This window comes from Sciurus carolinensis, chromosome 7 (genome assembly GCF_902686445.1).
Source record: "Sciurus carolinensis chromosome 7, mSciCar1.2, whole genome shotgun sequence".
NCBI classification, from domain to species: domain Eukaryota; kingdom Metazoa; phylum Chordata; class Mammalia; order Rodentia; family Sciuridae; genus Sciurus; species Sciurus carolinensis.
This window is the reverse complement of record NC_062219.1, coordinates 123,957,706-123,979,272: the sequence shown is the minus strand read 5'-3', so window position 1 is coordinate 123,979,272 and position 21,567 is coordinate 123,957,706. Positions and strand designations below refer to the sequence as shown.

Below are 21,567 nucleotides of genomic sequence, written 5' to 3'. Positions count from 1 at the left end.
ACAAAAACAAAAAAATGCACCACACCATAAGGCACAGAGTGAATATTTATTGATCACAGAGATCAGGCCAAAGGTCTAATTTTATAAATACTGTAAAAGCAGGCCAGAAAAGTGCAGAGAGTTGCTCAAAGTCAAAGCTAAGGATGCTCTTAAACAGGTGGGATGAGAGAGAGAGAAAAATATTTTAGTACCATTCCATAATTCCACCCTCACATCCACTCACTCCAAGTATCCCTTCAAGTTCCTAATGCCAAAGTTGTTTTCACTATTTTTTGAGGACAAGTAAGAATTCCAGAAAGAAAAGAAGAGAGATGGCTTCTAAGTAGGAGAGGAGGGTGTGCCATGGAGTAATAATTACATCAGTGTGGCTAAAGACAAGCATCGATTAAGATATCTGAACATGGGATTAGTCCATTTTTTGTTGTTTTGGGGTAAGCTGGAGCTCAAACCCAGGGTCTCATGCATGCTAGGCAAGTGCTTTACCACTGAGCTACACTCCTATCCCAGGATTGGCCAATTTTAAAATGGCCATTTCAGAAAATCTGTGGGTCCAAATCTCCCTATCTTTCTGTTTTCCCATAAACCCTTCTGGTTCCACCCATTTCCATCATGTCATATCAATACACCCCAGTGCTTTCTAAAGCCCTGAGTTCTTTTTTACAAATTTTTTTCTAGAAAACTTTACTGATCTGGTAGGGAAAAGAGTACTGGAGTTTTCAGGTGGAACGCATTTCCAAAGTGGAGAGGACAAAGGCCTCTGGCTTGGCTTCCTGCTTCAGCACTCCTGTCAGTAGGAACTCAGGAGAGAGGAGGGGCAGCCCAACTCGAGATGGAATGGAACATCGTGGGAAGTCCTGAGGGCATGTGATCACAACTCTTTGAGGCTGGGGAAGAGAGCAAAGCAAAAAGTCAGGGATGAAAAACAGTCCTACAAATAGACTTAGGAACCACTAATCAGGGCTATATCACTGAAGTAGTATCTCCTGATATGAAACTCATTGCACTTACTGCCTATGAAATATTCTCTCTTCTTCTTTTATTAGTGCTAAAAAGACTGAACCCAGGGCCTTGCACTTACCACTGAGCTGCATCCCCAGTCCTTTTTATTTTGAAACAAGGTCTTGCTAAAATTGTCCCAGGCAGGCTTGTGGTCTCCTGGTCTCAACCTCCTAAGTAGCTAGCTATCTGTGACATATTCTTGCCAGAAAGGCTGCTCTTGAATTCATCCTACCTCTTAAAATTAGCCAGGCAGGGTGGTACACATTTGTAATCCCAGCACCTTGACAGGCTGATGTAAGAGGATCACAAGTTCAAGGCCAGTCTGGGAAGCTTAGACCCTATCTCAAAATTGAAATGAAGAAGGAGGAAGAGGAAGGCAGAGGAAGAAGGAGAAGGAGGAGGAGAAAGAAGAATGTGGTTTGGGGTATAGCTCAGTGGTAAAGGGTCCCTAGATTCCATCCCTAGTACTGCAAATAAATAAAATTAATTACAATTTATAGGAAAAAAATAAAATAGAGGAATAAATAATATAGCACATAACAAGGGAACAAACTGGGAAATATTCTAAAGGATGACTGATCTAGTTTTCGCAGGAAGTGAATGGCATAAAAAAGGCAGAGTGAGCTGGGGGATGCTCCACAGTAAGAGAATTAGGAGATTCAACAAATGCAAGCTGGGCGCAGTGGAGCACACCTGTAATACCAGTGGCTCTGGAGGCTGAGGAAGGAGGATCCTGAGTTCAAAGCCAGCCTCAGCAACTTAATGAGACACTATCTCAAAATAAAAAATAAAAAGGGCTGAGGATGTAGTTCAGTGGTAAAGTGCCCCTGGGTTCAATTCCAGGTACAAAAACAAAAAAACACCCAAAAAACAAATACAGCAATATACGGGGGTACCTGAATGTATTTTTTCTTTTTTTGCACTCCTGGGGACCAAACCCAGGGCCTTGTATGTGCTAGGCAAGCACTCTATCACTGAGCTACATCCCCAGCCCTTCTTTGTTGTTGTTTTAAGAGATGGGAATCAGCTGGGTTTAGTGGCAATGTCTGTAGTCCCCAGTTACTTGGGAGGCTGAGGCAGGAGGATCCCAAGTTTGAGGCATGCCTGGGCAACCTAGTGAGACCTATCTCAAAATAAAAAGTTAAAAGTGCTGGGGATGTAGCTCAGTGGTAGAACCCTGGGTTAAAAAAAAAAAAGAGAAAGAAGAAAAAGTACATATTTCTTAAAGATATATATTTAAATATAAAGGAGGAAGTAATATAGTAATATATTTGAGTTTGCTTTAAAATACTTCAACAAAGCTAGGCATGGTGGTGCACATCCGTAATCCTAGTGACTAAGGAGGCTGACGCAGGAGGATTGCAAGTTCAAGGCCAGCCTGAGCAACTTAGGCCCTGAGGAACTTAGAGAGACCCTGTCTCAAAATAAAAAATAAAAAGGGGCTGGGGGGCTGGGGTTGTGGCTCAGTGGTACAGCCCTTGCCTGGCATGTGCAAGGCACTGGGTTTGATTTTCAACACCACATATAAATAAATAAATAATAAAGGTCCATTAACAACTAATAATAATAATAATAAAGGGATGGGGATGTAGCCCAGTGTTAAAGTACCCCTAGGTTCAATCCCTAGTACCAACCCCCCTCCCCAAGAAAAAAACGCTTCAGCAAAGGTGGGCGCATGACTATAGTCCCAGCTACTCAGAAGGTTGAAGTAGGGGGATGCTTGAGCGCAGGAGTTCAAATTCAGTCAGGGGAATAATAGTGAGACCCACCCATCTCAAAAAAAAAAAAAAAAAAAAAGGAGAAAAGAAAAAAGAAAAGTGGGGAAAGGGTAAAGAAGAAAAAGGAAGTATTTCAGCAGAATAAATGAAACAAAAGAAAAAAGGATAATAAATGTAGCATGTGTACAATTGAAAATGTTTAAAATACAAAATAAAATTAAGTTCATTTGGTGTCAGATCTCTTCCCTCATTCCTATCCCTTTCCCATCTATACCTTTATATTTCCTTCAAATGTCTCCCATTCCTGCTACCTCTTTAGCTGCCCTTTCAGCAAACCCCAAACATACCAAACATACCTTATAGGACCGGGGCATGCTGGATAGGACAGTGCCTCCACAGCAGCTGATGATCTCTCCCATCTGAGATGGTGGTGGCTGGACTCCAGGGGTCACATGAATCTCATAGCCCTAAGAGAGAAAAACGGTGGGGACAATAGATATCTGCAATTGAGCCACTGTGAAACCTGTGCAAGGCTGAAGCACAGGACAGAAGATAGCCTCTCACCTCCAGCAGCCTTCGCTCCCGAGCCCGGTGCAGGGCATCCCGAAGATTGAAGCCAAAATTCTTCTCTTGTTCAGGATCAGTCACCACATATTGATCTGGAGGCAAGAAGCAACCAGCCTTGCGGGACTAAGGGAGGTAGCAATCAGCATCAGATCTCAGCCACACCCCACCTAGTACTCCTGCCTAGCAGCTGGTGACGGCTCATGAAATATTTTTTGTATGAATCACTAAAGTCCAATTTCTTAGTCTCCTCTTTTCTCCCAGTTTCTTACAGAGCTATGTAAGTGGTCTCCTGTCTCTTGCTATTGGTCTTTCATCATCTCCTGGCCTCTCACCTGATGTAGCCAGTCCAGGGACAGGATGGGGATCCCCTTTCCTAGGGCACATAAGAACTTGACTGTCCGGCGGATTCGATCAGTAACCAGGTGGGAGGCCTCTGCCACTGAGCTGGCCAGACTCCCCCCCAATGCTAGCACTGCCCGCTCCCCACGAGCATCCACAACTCCTGTGAAGAGTACCTGTTGGGGATTAGACCAGGCTGGTTACAGCAACCCATGCCAGGAGTGCCCATCTCTCACACCAGCTACCACCCTTCCTTGTAACCCCAGGTCCCTTCTCTCCTACTTTAGGTGCGGCTGATTCTTGGTTAGGTTTGGTCCGTCGGAGGCTTCGGCTTGGTATTCCCTTGGGCTCCTCCTCTGCCTGGTCTCTCTTTCTCTTGTCTGGTTCTGGAATCTCTATGTCCTGGGATTGAGATTGAGATTGGTGGGAGATTCTGAGCCCTGAAGCTCTTCCTCCTAGCTTTGAGACTCCAGCCCTCTTCTCACCTCTTCCTTTACTGGCCTCTCCTGGGCATCTTCCTCCTCCTTGGGGAATGCTGTCTCCTGGGAGACTTCCCCTCTTTGGGGCCGTTTTTGAAGTGGGGGTGAATCCATGGTAGTGGAAGGTCTCTTGCGGCTTTGAGAGGTCTTAGGTGGGGGCTCTGGGGTGAACCCAGATCTCCCTGCTGTTTCCACCTTTTGGATCTGGGAAGCATGAGTGGGTGCCTCAGGAAGCTGGGGAAAGGCAGGCTCAGGAATGGTCCCAAGGCCCTCAGTTTCTCTCTGTGCCCCTGCTCTTTGGTTCCTTGAGGATCGGGATTTAGGTTCAGGGGGTGCAGAGCTAGGTTTGTGGACAATGAGAGGTGTGAGGGAGCCATGCTTCCCAGCAGCTCTCTGTCTCCTGGTGCAACTGGTTTGAGGAGTGGACTCAAAGGGAACAGGCTGGTCTGTAGTAACAGGAGGATGGAATTCAGGAGTGACAGGAAGTGTGGCATCACTCAGTGTTGAAGACTCTAGTGCTCCACTCTGATGTATAACCTTAGAAGTGACAGGCTGGTGTGTGGAGCTGGGAGGCTCAAGATCAGGGGCCGATGGTTCAACTGGTTCAGGCGTCTCAACAGACTTACGTGTTCTGCCCCGACTGATTCTAGGTGTGGGTTTGCGGGGGATAGACCGGTCTATGGGAGAAGAAGCCTGGAGTTCAGAGGCCATGGTGACAACTACTTCAGGGGACTTGACAGAGGACCTATGTGTCCTGCCCTGAGTGGCCCAAGATGTGCGTTTGGGGGTGACAGGCTGCTCTGTGGAGGTGGAAGGCTGGAGCTCAGGGGCTGTAGGTACAATTGGTTCAGGGGTCTTGACAGAGGACCTATGTGTCCTGCCCCGAGTGACTCGGGATGTGGGGTTGGGGGTGACAGGCTGCACTGTGGAGGTGGAAGGCTGGAGTTTGGGGCCTGTGAATAAAATTGGTTCAGAGGTCTTGACAGAGGTCCTGTGTGTCCTGCCCCGAGTGACTCGGGATGTGGGCTGGGGAATGACAGGCTGGTCTGTGGAAGTGGAAGGCTGGAGCTCAGAGTCTGTGGGTAAAATTGCTTCAGATGTGTTGACAGAGGACCTATGTGTCCTGCCCTGAGAGTCTACAAATGTGGACTTGGGGGTGAACAGTTGTTCTGTGGGAGTGGAAGCCCGTAGTTCAGGGGTTACAGGAAAAACTGGTTCAGGGGTCTTGACAGAGGACCTATGTGTCCTTCCCCGAGTTATTCGGGATGTGGGCTTGAGATCGACAGGCTGGTCTGTGGAAACAGAAGACTGAAATTCAGGAGCTATGGGGAACACTGGTTCAGGTGTGTTGACAGAGGACCTAAGTGTCCTGCCCCGAGTGACTCGGGATGTGAGCTTAGAAGTGTCTGGCTGGTCTGTGGAGATGGAAGGCTGGGGCTCAGGGGCTGTGTGGACAACTGATTCAGGGGTCTTGACAGAGGACCTATTTGTCTTGACCCGAGTGACTCGAGATATAGGTGTGGGGGTAATGGGTTGGCCTGTAGGAGTAGAAAGCTGAAGTTCTGGGGTCTTGACAGAGGACCTGTGTGTCCTTCTCTTAGTGGCCTGAGATGTGGACTTAGGGATGGCAGGCTGGGCTGTGGGAGCAACAGAGTGGAGCTCAAGGGCAGCAGAAGAAAGTGGAGAGGGTGTCATCCTGGAGGAGCGCCGGGGCCTGACACCGGGCTTTGAGTGGAAAGGTTCCAGCTCTGTAGGCAGGGGAGGCTCTGGTGTTTCCTGACTCCCTTTGTGCCTGGTCCTAGGAATGGGTGGCTCAGAAGATGATGAATGGGGAGAAAGAAGGGACTGAAGTGCAGGATGTTTTTGGCTCTGAGAGATAAAGGAGTTGGGGGGTAGGGCTGAGGCTTCAGGCATTGTAGCAGGCAGGCAAACATCTGGGGATTCCGGATCACCCTGGGGAGAAACAGAAACAATGCAGGAAGGGTAGCGAGAAAGACAGAAATTGGACACTGTTCCTGATCCTTGTTTATGGTCGAAGTGTGTTCACTGGCATTTCTCTTCCTGTATGTGACCTCTCTTCCATTATCCTGGGGAACTCCCTGGGAGGAAGCAGTCCTCTTTCCCACGAAGCTCTCCCCATACTGTTCTCCACACATGGGTGGTGGTAAATGAAGAAGATGGTTGGAGCAAAGAAGGAAGAAACATGAAGAAAGGGACTACCTTTCTGATTCAGGTAGAGGGACATACTACTTGGGAAACAGGTATGGAAACAATGGGTGCCAAGGGCAAAGGGATAGATGTCAACTAAGAAGGGATAAAAATGAAAGAAAAGTGAGAATATGGGGAGAGGAATAGCTTAAAGGAAGGCCAGGAGAAGGGCACTGGTGGGGATATAGGGATGACTTATAGAATAGGAAGAGATCAAAAAAGCAGCTCTCACCCTAGAAGTTGTCTCAGCAGGTAGCATCTTGCAATTCAAGTGGCCTAGACAGAAAACACAAGGGCAGCTGAGTTCTAAGTAGCTGGTTGCTCAGGGAATGATTACAATGAGGGTTACATACCACCTTGGGTTCCCTTCTGCCTTCACTTACCTCTCTGCTGCCTCCTGGGGCTCACCGGGGTTCCCCTTCCTCCACCTGACTGGTTCCCAGAAACTACAGGGGCTGAAGCAAGTCCCTGAAGTTCCCCTGCCCCGACTCTAGGCTCTAGTGTTGGACTGGCAGCCTGCCCTTTCTGGTTCTGGATCCCTCCCTCTATCTCCCCTCTCTCCAAGTTCACTTCTAACTCAGTTGCTTCACATACTCTCTCGGGTACTGGTTTTTCTACTACTTTCTCAAATATTTCTCTTGTGAGGGTCTGCTTCTCTATCTCTGTTTCTTCTGTTTCCTCAGATATCTCCATTTCTACCTTCAAGTTCTCCCTATGCCTTTCAGGACTCATGCTTTTCACCTTTTTATCAGACTCTGGTCTCTGAGTGTCTCTAGCTAAAGCCTGTTTTTGCTGTCTGTCCTGTATCCCTTTAGTTCTTTCTTCCTCCCCCATCACATCTTTTCTCTCTCCTTCTGGGGGCCCTTCCCTGATTTCCCTTTCCAGTGGCCCTCTCTCAGGGTTCACCCTCTCTGTTTCTTTTAGTGTACCCATGTCTTTCTCCACAGTCTGTATCTCTATGCCTTGAGTTCCCAATGGCTCTGTGTGAACTGGGCTCTCTGGATGTTGGTCTTGTGGTGTTGCCCTAGGTGGAGACAGGCAAGATCCATTGGCCTCAAGGTGGGTGGCAATGAGCTGGGGTTCAGCGGCCTCAGACTCTCTTGGACAGAATGGCTGTGTAGCCAAGACTTCCCATGGCTCATCCAGGGCACCTAAAGGTAAGGAGACAGAGACAGAAAGAAAAGAGAGGCAGATAAAAAAATTTAAGGTTAAGAAACAATTAATATGAACTCATGGATAATAAGTCCAATATTATAGAAAAGCTGGGATTAGGCTCATAGTAAATATAATGTTATTTAAAAAAAAACATACCTGGGGTGGGATGTAGATCAGTGGTAAGGCATTTGCCTCATGTGAGCAAAGCCCTGTGTTCCTTCCCAACGCCAAAACAAAAACAAAAACAAACCATACAGATATCCTCATAGGAAAGCTTCCTCAGTGGTAGGTATCTCTCTCTCTCTCTCTCTCTCTCTCTCTTTTTTTGGTACTGGGGACTAAAACCAAGGGCACTTAACCACTGAGCCACATCTCCAGTCCTTATATTTTATTTTGGGACAGGGTCTCACTAAGTTGCTTAGAACCTTGCTAAGTTGTTGAGACTGTCTTTGAACTTGTGATCCTCCTGACTCAGCCTCCTGCATTGCTGGGATTACAGGTGTGCACCAACAGTGGTCTCAAAAAAAATGATCTAAACTAATCAAGGTGTGTTTTTCTTTTGAGATGGAGAAATACTAGCAAAATACTCAAAGAATATGAAAGAAACACGTAGTGAAAGGAAACAAGAAAGGATGAAAAGTTAGGGACACAGAGAAGAAAACTTCTTGTATCTGGAGTCCGAAAGGAAGAGTTCTTGGGGTAGAGTAAACAGGAAGGTTTGGGTGGTAAATCTTCCAAGTTTTGAACTGCTGCATAAGAAAAGATGGCCTAAACACAGCTTTCGTAGAACTCCAGGGTCCCATTCCTGGTCTCCTGCCCTACACACATTAACCTTCGCACCCATCAAAGACTACCCGTCTAATTTCCCAGTTCCCACTGGCACTTGAATCCAAACAACACAAATGTTCTCACCATCGAGGTTCTGACTTTCCCTCTCCACAAAGCACTGGGTAGCTTGAAGGTCCAGATCTTCAGAATCTGGTGGAAAGTATAGGACAGATAATAAAAATATCCTATCTGACCCATAACTCCTTACTTTAGTTCTATTATTCTCTCCCCACTTCTTTTTTTTTTTTTTTTTTTTCTGGTACTGGGGATTGAACTCAGGGCCTTGTGCTTACAAGGCAAGCACTCTACCAGCTGAGCTATCTCCCCAGCCCTCCCCACTTCTTTTAACCACTGTTTATTTCAAGAGCTAAGGAGGAAGAAAGGGCAGCACTTACCATCATGACTGTCTTTGGAGTCCTTGGTCTCGCCAATGTGTAGTTTTTTCTCCCTTCCTGTAAGGGTCTGGGATTCCTCTCTCTGTGGCTGGAGGGGTTCCCCTGGAGCACCTGTGTGCACCACCATCTGCTGTATCTGTGCCATAAGTGATCCACCATAGGCCCTCTCTTTGAGAGTGCCCTCTGACTCAAGTACAGCTGTAGCCCTCTCTGTCCCAGCGTCCCCTTCTGCCAGAAGCTGGCTCTTTCTTATATCTGCCACAGCTGAAGACATGCCAACCTCCATATCTGTTTCACCTTCCTCATCAGAAGGCTGGACTGCCTCTAGAGGCATTACAGGCAGCTTTGCTGGGCCCCCGTTGGCTTCCCTATCTCTTTGATTTGTCCCCTCCACAGACACCTGATGCTTTCCGCAACATGTAACAGTTGGCCCTGATGGGACTTCCTGCTTCACTTCTATGTTGACGTCCCGCATGGTAGAGGAGACTTGGCTTTTCTCCAGAAAGATCCCTGATGAGCTCATATCTGCTTCATTACCTACATCACTATCTCCAAGGGGAGGCTGTCCCTTTTCTGAATGTGCTGTAATACGGGTTTCTTCTTTGTCTCTATGACCATTAAGGACAGTTTCTCTCTTTTCCACTGGGAGCTCCTCCTCCATGTCAGTGTCACTATCTCTCCCAGAGGTGGTTAGGCTTTTCTCCTGAAGTAGCACAGATTGGGCCCTGTCCTTTTCAATATCTGCATTTCTGTTCCATAAAATAGCTCCACTCTCTTTCAGACGTGCTAAAGTGAGTGCTGCTGAGACTTCTTCTTCATCATCTGTATCACTGTCAATCACCATAGAAGTTTGGCTTCTCTCCAGAGGGCCAGTCAGTGGGGCCTCATCCTCCTCCATATTTGTATCACTTCCAGCTGGGCTCTCCTGAAGATGTGCCAATCCAAGTGTTCCAGGATTTCTTGTACCAAATCCATGGAAGCCTTGCCTCTTCTTCATAGGCACTACAGCTGGGGTTGCAGGGATTCCCTCTTCTTCCACATCAGTATCACTGTCTAAGAAGCCAGAAGGCTGGATCCTTTCCAAATGGGCCTCAGCTGGCTCACCAGGAAGCCTGTTCTCTTCATCCACATCTGTGTCACTGTTGTCCCCAGGAGATTGACTTCTCTCCAAAATCACCTCAACTGATACTATCCTATTCCCTTTACCCCTCTTGACTTTTGTGTCCTTGCAGCTTTCCAATGAAGGCTGAGCTTCTCCTAGCCAGCTATCGGTTCTCATTCCATTGGCTTCAGGATGCTCTGCCTCTACTGCAGCACCTTTTCTGGCAGCTGAAGAGGCCTCCCTGGCTGCTGGTTGCTGACCATCTTCCTCATCTGTGTCACTGTCCAAGTTGAAGGCAAGAGAGTCACCTGGGGCCAGAGAAGGCCCCTCTTCATCACTGTGAAAGGGAAAAGAAAGAGTCTATAGAATTTCCTGGAAAGGGATACCCCACTTAACTGTGAGTTCCTTGAGGGTAGGTACAGGTAGTATTTGTTTTTCCACCTCCAGCTTTGTACTTCTGAGATGCTCCATAAAAATTCAGCTGAGTGAATGAACATGTATAAACCCCCAGTCTCAACTTTCAACATGATCATCCCTTTTAGAGACTGATCCTTCAGCCCCTGCTTCTTCCTATTTTGAAGACTCACATGTCTAGCCCCGTGGTACTTACCTTTCTGGAACTACCATTGCCAAAGGGGAGGATGTAGTCCTTGATTCTTTCACCACACACCCTTTTGAGAAATCTGGCAAGAACAAAAAGGAGTAACTTGACAATATCACACTCATTATCTCTGTCTCTTCACCCACTCTGCCAATACACAAACTTACCTACTTCCTCCTCTGAGTCTTCAGCCAAGGGAAGTCTGGAAGGCTGAGTTCCTTCCTGTACCCTGGGGGTCTCCTCTACAGTTAAGTGACCCCGGGAAACACCGGGTGGGCGGACATCCAGGCAATGGTACTGGCAGGGTAAATCAGCAAAGAGGATCAATTCCTGATCCCTGAGCCGGTGATTCATACCAGGGCTCAGGACCTTAGGAGGCCTCAAGATTTGAGTACCATTGAGGCTCCCACAATCCTGGAGGACAGGCGCCTTGTTCCAAGCTGAGATTTCAATTACTGCATGTTGTTTGGAGATGGATGCAAAGGGCAAGGCCACAGAGCAGTCAGGCAGTCGGCCTATCACATTCTTCCCAAGGAATAGTGGAAAATCTAAAAATGAGAGAGGTAGACAGGTTCCAAGGCTGAGTCCTGGCCCATCATTGGGAAAAATCTTCTAGTTAAGTACTCTACTACCTTCTCAAAGCCTCCAAAAGCATTAGAAAAATAAAAAGTCCTAGAACAGCCAGGTGCAATGGTGCATGCCTATAAATCTCAGCAGCTTGGAAGGCTGAGGCAAGAGGATTGAAAGTTCAAAGCCAAGCTTGGCAACTTAGTAAGTCCCTAAGCAACTTGGTGAGACCCTATTTCAAAATAAAATATAAAATCACCTGGGGATCTAGGAATTGAAGAATATATGCAAAGTAATATTCATATGCAACCCATCTACATGAGATTTTTTGTTTTAATAAAAGATACCTAATATAAAATTTATGCTTTTAGTCATTTGAAGTGTGCAGTTCAGTGGCATTAAGAACACACTGTTGTGCAATCATCACTCTCACCCATCTCCACATCACAGTAGATTTTCAGTTTTTTGTGTTTTTTTTTTTTTGTACTGGGGCTTGAACCTAGGGGCAGTTAACCACTGAGCCATATCCCCAGCACTTTTGCTGAGGCTGGCTTTGAACTCATGATCCTCCTGCCTCAGTCTCTGAAGTCTTTGGGATTACAGGCTGGTGTCACTATGCCTGGTCACAGATTTTTATTTGATCCGCTTCATCTTCTATGAATGTAAAATTACTCCTAGTGAATCCAGGGCTGTAGCCTAAAACAATCATCTGTCAGTCCCCTTTCCTCCAACCTAGTAAAACAATTTTTTGTATTTCCTTGAAACATATGTAAATTTGTAACTCTCCCCTATTTCCCCCCAAAATAAAAGACCTATTCCATACTTCAGCACTCAATACCCTCTGACCTTTTTCTGGTCCGTGGGCACCACTGAAGACATGCAGTCGTCCTACAGGCTCCAAGATACATCCCAAGGATTCACTAGATTGCTCTGTCTCCTCCTCTTCTTCAACATCCCAGTCGATGGCCTGGGTGTCTTCCATGGTCTGGGAAGGAAACATATCATCATCATACCCATTACCTGTTCACACACAGCATCAGAGAGAATGATAAGTAGGGGTAATCCTGGATAGTAAAGGTAGTTGATGCTTCTCTTTCTACCAATCATTCTATTGCTATCCTTATGAAGCATTTAAAAAAATATTATGTGGGGCTAGAGGTGTAACTCAGTGGTACAGCATTTGCCTAGCGAGTGGAAGGTCCTGATTTCAGGTCCAGCACTATCAAATTTAAAAAGTTTTTTTTTTTTTTTTTTTAAGTTGGGTACAGGGGCACATGCCTGTAATCCCAGCTACTCAGGAGGCTGAGGCAGGAGGATTTCAAGTTCCCTACCAGCCTGGACACCTAAGCAATATCCTGTCTTAAAAAAAAATAAAAATGGCTGGGGATATAGGTCAGTGGTAGAGTGCTTGTCTAGTATGCATGAGACTCTGGGTTCAATTTCCAGTAAAGGGGTTTGAACCCAAGGGCACTTGATCACTGAGCTATATTCCCAGACCTTTTTATTTTTAATTTTTGGTATCAGAAATTGAACCCAGGGACATTTAACCACTGAGTCACATTCCCAGCCCTTTTTATATTTTATTTTCAGACATGGTCTCGTTAAGTTGCCAAGGGTCTCAACAGTTACTGAGGTTGGTCTCAAACTTACAGTCCTCATGCCTCAGCTTCCTGAGTTGCTGGGTTTATAGGTGTTCACCACCATGCTTAGCTAAAATAATTTATTATTATTTTTTGGGTACTGGAGATTGAACCCAGGAGTGCTTTACCACTGAGCAATATCCCCAGCCCTTTTTGTCTCAGCCCTTAGGGTCTCAGTAAGTTGCTCAGGGTCTCATTAAGTTGCTGAGGCTGGCCCTGAACTTTCGATCCTCCTATCTCAGCCTTCTGAATTGTTGGGATTACAGGTATATGACACTGCCCCAGTTCTAAAATAATTTTTTTGGACCATGACACAAAGTAAGAAATATCACAAGGTTCCAAGTACATGACTATATACAAACATGTGTTTTTCAAATCTAAAATAAAGTCTGAAAACTGGGCACAGTGGAACAGGATAATCATTTAAGCCCAGGAGTTCCAGGCTAGCCTAGATACCTCAGGAAGGGTACATCTCAAAAAAAGTTTTGAGAATGAGTGTAGTGGTGAATACCTGTATTCCCAGTGACTTGGGAGGTTGAGGATTGAACTCAGGGGCACTCTACCACTGACCTTTCTTATTTTAATTTTTAGACAGGGTCTTGCTAAGCGCCAAGGCTTGTGATCCTCCTGCTTCAGTCTTCTGAGTCACTGGGCTCACCATGCCCAGTTCACTACAATTTTTAAATGCTGATTTCAACCCACTAAATTGATTTCACTATCCACTACTAGACTGCAACTCATAGTTTGCAAAACAATTTTGCTAATATGTGCCAAGTATGTGTTGGGTATTATATTGTTAGGCACAGTAGTCAGCTAGTGCTAAAAACATTAAATAACTTGCTCATGATAACACAGCAGATAGATGGGCAGACAGAAATAAATATGCTTCTGGTTGCAAAGTCCCATTTTTTACACTGTATCAGACGACCTCAGTGTAATCAGATTGAAGTGTAAAGAACATAACACCTGGTATACATAAGAGGCTCCTATGTGTCAAGCACTGTTCTAAATAGTTTATATTGACTGATTCATCAGAACCCTGTAAAGTAGGTATTATTATTCTCCATTTTTCCAGATAAAGAAACTTCGACCTAGATGGGTTATGGGACTTGCCCAAGATCACCCAGATAATATAGTCTCTTGATGGTGTTCAATGCCCACAGCATAAAATAAAACCTAAACTCTTCAGCAAGTCCTCTATAATGTAAACCTTATATCCTTCACACTCTGCCTCCAGGACTGGATCACTGAATTGTGTCTTTTCCCTAGGGTCCATCATTCATTTCTATGGTGGTTATGGTGCACCTGGTACCATTGGAGATATTCGGGATCCTGAACTAAACATAAAAATGAATCCTAGCCTTAGAGAAACTACATCAACGAGCCTACTGATGAAAGAACAAATGAAAGAAGGCAGAAACTCAAAACAGCATGGGTGGAATTCACCTAGAAAGGTGCTACCCTAGAGGGAAACTATTGATAGGACAAAGGACGCCCCCGTGGAGAACGTGTTAATTCCGTCCTTTTAACGCGCCTATTCAGCGATGCCCACGACCCCTGGCTCCAATTTGAAGGGCCAAGATCTTTGATCCCCACCCCGCAATGGGTTCCCTCGGAGCCCAACGTCTTTCTGCGTCCTCATACCTAGACTGGGCTCGGAGCGCTAGGCAAGGATGAGTATTACAATCTAAGCAGCAAATTTCTAAGTTACCTCCGCCCAGTCGCACCCAAGGCACGCCCCTCCCGCCCTCCGGAGGAACCAAGATGGTACCAGGGGAGCCGTGGGCGAGGCCCCCAGAACTTACCTACTTTAAGTCGCCGCGCGCGCCACCAGTAACGGCCGCGACCTAGGTGGCGCGAGTGCGTGTCCGGAAGTGAGTCGAATCGCTGATTGGTTCTTGTAGATGTCTTTCACAGCCTGCTGTGCGCTGATAGATGAAGCTCCCAGAGCACAGGCACATTCGAAAGGTCGCCCCACCCTGCCCCTCAGAGCTCAAACAGGAGGCTACTCGCAGGGGACTGGTACCAGTTAAGGTAAAAGATAATCCGAGGCCGCCTTGAGCCTACAGAATAGAGCACCGCGATTGGGCAGCTCCAAGGGACAACCCACTACCGCCTACCGCCCACTTCCCGCGCAGATTTCCAAACCGCAACCAGAGAGTCTGGCGCCAGCTGCTGGCAAGGAGATAGAAGGGCTGTACCATAGACGTCTACCGACTCGTGCGTCCAGAGCGCCCTTCCTTGGTCCTCCCAGACATGGAGTCCGCTGACTCATGAGAAATGAAAACGCGTTGCGGTTGCAGTCGTGGCTCGAGGTTGCAGTTTGGAGAACAGCCCGTAGGCGTGGCGCTTGAGGACTCCTCATTGCAGTGGAATTTCATTTCCTTTTGATTTGTGTAGTAGAAGTCATGTCATTTGTTCATGGGAATATATCCCTGAGGGACATTTTGAGGACATTTTCCTAAATGGAAAGAACCTAAAAGCAGACGTTCGTAGGCGAACAGAGAATGCTGTTTTGTTAACATCTTAAAAGTCTGTGTTCCCCTTTCAAAGGACGAGGAAAGAATAATAAAGTCATTTCATTATTTCATAATACATGAATAGTGAGAATTTAACACGTGTACAATTTAGCAAGCTCTTTAACATTATTTTAACTGTGTTCACAACAAATGGACTAAAATGGACTTCATAAATGAAGCATTTGAAGCTCTGTGAAGTTAACGTGCTTAGGTTCCTGAGGACGAATCAAATTCTCTGTAATTTTAAATTCTGAATCTCTTAACACCGTAATTCCTTTCTATTGCGAGCACACTCTAAAACATTTTAAAAAATTCTATTTTAAATGAGTAGAGGGGTCTTACACAATTTGATGTTCCTTTATTTAAATGACTTTAGAAATGGGTGTTTATCTGTGTATTGATCAAATGTGAATTAGTGATCTTGATAGCACATTACTGTTTTAGTGCTCAACCCTCTTGTTAATACTCTTCTCAAGATTCTGGAGGTCACAGAATTCTTTTCATTGTTGTTGTTTATTTAGTTATGTGGTTCTGGGGATGGAATCCAGTGCCTCACCCGAGCTAGGCAAGCGCTCTACCATTGAGCCACAACCCCACTCCCTCTAATTCTTAACCTTTTTTGTATCCCAGTATCAAATGAGTGTTTCACTGGGAAGAAGCAGAAGGGTTCAGACTTGAGTCCATCCCATTTTCCTCGTCCCCACCTTTTAAATCTTGGGGCTATGCAATAGCCACACCTGGTCACTGAAATTAGAAAACCGACAAACCACTGACTTCATTTAACTGTTTAATAAAGGCAGGTTGGAAAGACACTGAAATTCTATCAGGCATCTCGCCCTATAGTTCCTTTTTGACAAGATAATCAACGTGTCTTCAAATTCTTCCCTAACGCCCGATCCCCATCGTGGACGGAGACTTCTAGTCCCATAAATTCTAGATCTCAGTTTCGCTAAACTATTCAATTTATTCTTTCAGCATTCCCTCCAGGCAACCTCTTTATTCTGAAAAGCACTTGCTGCAATTTTCTTTTTTTTTTTTTTTTTTTGAACCATTCTTCCCAAAGAAATAGGACAACCCCTTCCTTTTTTCCTGAGGTGTCTGGGGGAACGACATTTTGCTGAAGTTCCTGCCTAGGGTCACCAAAGGACTAGATGTATGTAGCAGAGGAGGGTGCGACAATTCTCCCAGTTTTCGCTGAGCTAAGCATTCCTATCTTCCCGAGAGCTACCGCAGTGGGCAGCTTTCAGGGCGTGCCTACCCCACCTCCCAACTCCTGGAACCCCAGACTTCCCAATTCCCGAATACCAAAAACGATTTAAGTTTTGCACACACACACAAAACCCACACAAACCTCTGACACAGAATTTTGTGTAAGGTCATTATTCATTAAAAAATAAGAAAACCACAAAAAGCAAAATACCCAGTACCCACCCATTCGTAACTTCATTTTGCAGCGTGGACAACAATAGAGGACTACAACTCCCAGAGAGAACTGCGCTAGTCCACTGGCGCAGAAACCAATGGCCATTTGGTACATGATCTGCATCGACTAATCAGCGGCAGGCTCCAGGAGGCTTTGTCTCCCCACCGCCCAGCGGGCGCCGTTCTCCCGCCTCCCAGCCCTGGCGCACGCGCGCCCCGCCCTGCCCGCCTTCCCTCCTTCGCCCTCCCTGCTCTTCTCCCTCTCAGAATCTTCTTGCCGTCGCGTTCGGATCTCGCTGCTCCATCCTCCGGTGCACGTTCCATCCTTTCAGCTCGCGACTAGCACAGAAAACGAATTTCATATTTCCTTGCCCCGAACATACATTGAGGCGAGCAAAAATATATTAAAATAAATTTTAGCCATGAGGGAAATCGTGCACATCCAGGCTGGTCAGTGTGGCAACCAGATCGGTGCCAAGGTAAGAATTTTAATTATATTTCTTAGAAGGGAAATCCCGATTAATTTCGAAGGATGGTTGTGGGACATTTGCACTCTCCCTCCTTAATCAAGCTTTGCCCTCCAAAAGTTTTTTACATGTAAATATACACATTTGTAGTAGCATTTGATTTTGAAAAACGGGGAATTTCTTTTGGCAGGCACATTTTTGGGGAGAGCTATTAAAAGGACCTTTCAGGTTCAGGGTCCTGGAAGACCGAGGATCTGTCAGGTCTTTCTTAAAGGGGATTTTTGTAACGGTCCAAGGACCAGGGAGGAGAGATGCGGAAACGGTCCAAGACAAAGCGAGGCGAGGTTTTCCCCATGTGCATCCCGCCTCCCCCCACTTGGCGGGGCTCCGTAGAGCAAAATTGGCGGGGGAAGGGGCGAGGCTGGGCGGGCAACTGCAGAGTCCCAATGCAAAGGTGGGGGACAAGATGCACCAGGGTGGGCTACGCTGCGCGTAAGCCTTCACAAAGGATCAGGGACTCCTGTGTTCCTGCGATCCCTGAGGGGCGTTCCCGTCTTTTTGTGGATGGAAGAATAATATATATAGGGGATTCGTTTTACTTTCATTGCCTCTAAGAGGGCGTCAACAGATACTTAGAGAGACAAGGTAATGGGGCTGCTTCTTTGAATTCCCCTGGGCTAGATGTGGGGGAAAGAATAAAACAAGTTAGGGGAAAAAAAAACTGGCCAGAGAATAAAATTCCGAGACCTTGGGGGGATTTTTTTTTTTTTTTTTTTTTTTTTTTGCGCGCGGTTACAGTGTAGCGGGGGAGGGGCAGAGAGGAAGTGCGGCTGCTACGTTGTAGCCGAAGGGCGGGGCCCTGCGGGGGGCGGGGACCAGGCGCCCCTGGCGCGCGGGGACAATGCAGCCCTGCCCGCCGGCGGGGACGCGCTAGCAGGAGCGGAGTGCGGCTCCTAAAGCGCGCGGAATTTGCCTTTAGCCCCGCCCACGCCCTACATCTCCTTTTGTCGGATTCTTTACGTGCGCGTGCGCTGCCGTCACGTGGAGGGAGGGGGTGGTCGACTGCGACAGCCCGTAGTTGCTCAGACCCTGCCCTTTTGTGCGCAGCGCGTAAGGGCGGTTCCCAGCCTGGGGAACGGGTAGCCCTTCCATGCGTTCACGCATGCTAGCAAACGTCATGCCTTCCAGCAGCATATCATCTTAACATCCCGAGCAACGAAAGCTACCGTTTTCCCGAGTGTGCAAGTGCCTAGGGCAAAGGTGTGGCAGGCAGATAACGGATTGCCAGGACTTAAAACAGGGCTTACCACGAACCCATCTGGAATGCAGATCCCGTGGGGAGGCATAGTTGGCTGGGATTTGTGCTATTGAGGCCTCATTGCTCTTCCTTGGCAGTTCTGGGAGGTGATCAGTGATGAACACGGCATCGACCCCACCGGTACCTACCATGGGGACAGCGACCTGCAACTGGACCGCATCTCCGTGTACTACAATGAAGCCACAGGTGAGGGAAGGAGCCCAGGGAAGTTGGATTCTATTTATTTTCCACTTGTAGGATCTCTTCCCATTCATTCTTTCATTTATTTTCGGTAACAGATATTGAATCCAGGGCGCTTAATGTTTTATTTTTGAGATATGGTCTTGCTAAATTGCTGAGGCTGGCTTTAAACTTGTGATCCTCCTTTCTCAGCCTCCGAAGCCCAGCTATTTTAAAATTGTATTTTGAGACACTGTCTTACCTAAGTTGCCTAGTCTGCCCTCCAATTAGGATCCTCTTGCCTCAATCTCCCAGGCAGCTGGGATTACAGGCATGAGCCACTGTTTCAGCTCTTTCCATTTTTGGGGACCCATTATCCCCTTTGGATGAATCCATCATTCTCTTTAGGCATCCACCATAAAGGTGCCAAAGATTAGTTCTGCTGCCACCTGGTGGCAGGGCTTGGCAGACAAATTTGAATCTGAGTCTCCTAACATCAATTGCTTAACCTTACCTAATTCCCTGTAGGTGGCAAATATGTTCCTCGAGCTATCCTGGTGGATCTAGAACCTGGGACTATGGACTCTGTTCGCTCTGGTCCTTTTGGCCAGATCTTCAGACCGGACAACTTTGTTTTTGGTGAGTTATGCAGATGTTGTTAGTAGATATCGTCATATTCAACTTATTTAGGTGCAAGAAAAAGCAAAAGTTATGTGATTATTGTACTGGAGAGTTTATATAGGAAAATCTGAAGTGGAGAGTGGTGACACCAACTGCCTTATCTGGGAGGTTATAAAAATATATCACAGGTGAAAGAGAAAAGAGCTACCTCAAAAGCAATTTTCCTGAAAGTTGAAAGGTAGAAACATGTGCCTTCTATACCGTAAGTAATTAATTAAGCTTTCCCTCTAACCCCATTCCAGGTCAGTCTGGGGCAGGTAACAACTGGGCCAAGGGCCATTACACAGAAGGGGCTGAGCTGGTTGATTCAGTCCTGGATGTGGTGCGCAAGGAGGCAGAGAGCTGTGACTGCCTGCAGGGCTTCCAGCTGACCCACTCACTGGGAGGGGGCACAGGCTCCGGAATGGGCACCCTGCTCATTAGCAAGATCCGTGAAGAGTATCCTGACCGCATCATGAACACCTTCAGTGTAGTACCTTCACCAAAAGTGTCCGATACTGTGGTTGAGCCCTACAATGCCACCCTCTCCGTCCATCAGTTGGTAGAGAACACTGATGAGACCTACTGCATTGACAACGAGGCCCTTTATGACATCTGCTTCCGCACCCTCAAGCTGACCACACCAACCTATGGGGACCTGAACCACCTCGTCTCAGCTACAATGAGCGGTGTCACTACCTGCCTCCGCTTCCCTGGCCAGCTCAATGCTGACCTCCGCAAGTTGGCAGTCAACATGGTGCCCTTCCCACGTCTCCACTTCTTCATGCCTGGCTTTGCTCCTCTTACCAGCCGTGGAAGCCAGCAGTATCGGGCCCTCACCGTGCCTGAACTCACTCAGCAGGTCTTTGATGCCAAGAACATGATGGCTGCCTGTGACCCCCGCCATGGTCGATACCTCACCGTGGCTGCTGTCTTCCGTGGACGGATGTCCATGAAGGAGGTAGATGAGCAGATGCTGAATGTGCAGAACAAGAATAGCAGCTACTTCGTGGAATGGATCCCCAACAATGTCAAGACAGCTGTCTGTGACATCCCACCTCGTGGCCTCAAGATGGCAGTTACCTTCATTGGCAACAGCACAGCCATCCAGGAGCTCTTCAAGCGCATCTCTGAGCAGTTCACTGCCATGTTCCGCCGAAAGGCCTTCCTGCACTGGTACACAGGTGAGGGTATGGACGAGATGGAGTTCACCGAGGCTGAGAGCAACATGAACGACCTTGTCTCCGAGTATCAGCAGTACCAGGATGCCACCGCAGAAGAGGAAGAGGATTTCGGTGAGGAGGCTGAAGAGGAGGCCTAAGGCAGCTCCCCCTGTCACCTCAGGCTTCTCAGTTCCCTCAGCTTTCAGCTGCCCCTTTCTTCAGAATTTGTGTTTGTTGCCTCTTTATTTTTCCCCCACTTTTTTATTTCCTTTTGGGAGGGGTGTAGAACAGTGCCTGACACATATTAGGCGCTCAATAAATATTTGTTTCTTGAATGTCTCCTCTCTCTCCACTCTGGCAAACTTAGATTTCTCCCATTCTGGGTTACCCTGTATTTCCTTCTGGCACCCACATTTCACATCTGTCCAATTAATATTTCCTGTTTCCAAAATGATTCTCCCAAGAAGCTGTGTCTTGTCCAGATCCTATTTAGAACCAGCCAGGTGCTGAAAATGCAGTCAGTGGCCACCATCCTAAGGCGAATTAGTAAGAGGTAGAAGGCAGCAGCAGGTAGAAATCACTTGTGATAGCGATGGGATTTTCCATTTTAGGACAGTTTTAAAGAGGGGAATCTATGCTTTTTAAAGTCATTTTCAGGCATTTCCTTGGACCATCTCTCAGCTTCAGGAGAGATGTTAACAGTATTATTTCCATTTGCAGCTTCCCTCTCAGCTGTCCTCAGTTGTGCTCTCCCTTTGGAAGTATCTGCCCCACTCTGGGAGGTGTGAATCCTTCCCCTTTTGCTTTACCTCTCTCCCTCAGTGCATTTCAAAAGGGAGAAGGCCAGCCTTGGTCCCTAAGCCTCCGGATGTGTCCTCCACAACCCCCACCATTTTAACCCCTTTCCCCCGCCCCCCAAAAATAACTTCACTTAAATGTGAGTCACTCTCCAGAGGAGGGGCAACAAGATGCATTTTTTTTAAACATCTCAACTTGCTATTGCTTTTTCCTTTCTACCCTTGATTCTGTCCTATCCTACACTTCAGATTTCTAATTTGTGTTGAACTTGCTTTTTTTCATATTGAAAAGATGACATTGCCCCAAGAGCCAAAAATAAACGGGAATTGGAAAAAAAAAAAATTGCCGGATGTGTGCTCATTTAGGGAAGATTGCCAGTGGAGGAATGGGTTCCAAAGTTCAGTTACATTCTGCTGTCCTTAAACTGATGAGAACATCACATTTAATTGACCCTCGTTATATC

General features: G+C 46.8%; 2 protein-coding genes across 5 annotated transcripts; one reads left to right on the top strand and one right to left on the bottom strand.

The window, feature by feature from the left end:
• Window positions 1-27: 27 nt before the first annotated feature.
• On the bottom strand, window positions 28-14,760 carry Mdc1 (mediator of DNA damage checkpoint 1). 4 transcript variants are annotated; one of them, XM_047558906.1, is made up of 14 exons: window positions 14,408-14,758; window positions 11,805-11,943; window positions 10,559-10,939; window positions 10,401-10,473; window positions 8,689-10,127; window positions 8,378-8,443; window positions 6,694-7,461; window positions 6,543-6,586; window positions 4,109-6,055; window positions 3,906-4,025; window positions 3,617-3,799; window positions 3,282-3,407; window positions 3,074-3,184; window positions 28-884 (listed from the first exon to the last, which is right to left on the bottom strand). In XM_047558906.1, the coding sequence occupies exons 2-14, from the start codon at window positions 11,938-11,940 to the stop codon at window positions 717-719; spliced, it is 5,562 nt and encodes a 1,853-aa protein (XP_047414862.1). In that variant the 5' UTR covers window positions 11,941-11,943; window positions 14,408-14,758; the 3' UTR covers window positions 28-716. The 4 variants fall into 4 exon arrangements, 3 of the variants coding, with proteins under 3 accessions (XP_047414862.1, XP_047414861.1, XP_047414863.1); XM_047558905.1 differs by having other exon boundaries at window positions 14,404-14,757; XM_047558907.1 differs by having other exon boundaries at window positions 7,240-7,461; window positions 14,404-14,757.
• A 2,027-nt stretch (window positions 14,761-16,787) lies between these two features.
• Window positions 16,788-20,641, top strand: Tubb (tubulin beta class I). Its single transcript, XM_047557242.1, has 4 exons — window positions 16,788-17,018; window positions 18,402-18,510; window positions 19,012-19,122; window positions 19,407-20,641. The coding sequence occupies exons 1-4, from the start codon at window positions 16,962-16,964 to the stop codon at window positions 20,462-20,464; spliced, it is 1,335 nt and encodes a 444-aa protein (XP_047413198.1). The 5' UTR covers window positions 16,788-16,961; the 3' UTR covers window positions 20,465-20,641.
• Window positions 20,642-21,567: the final 926 nt, after the last annotated feature.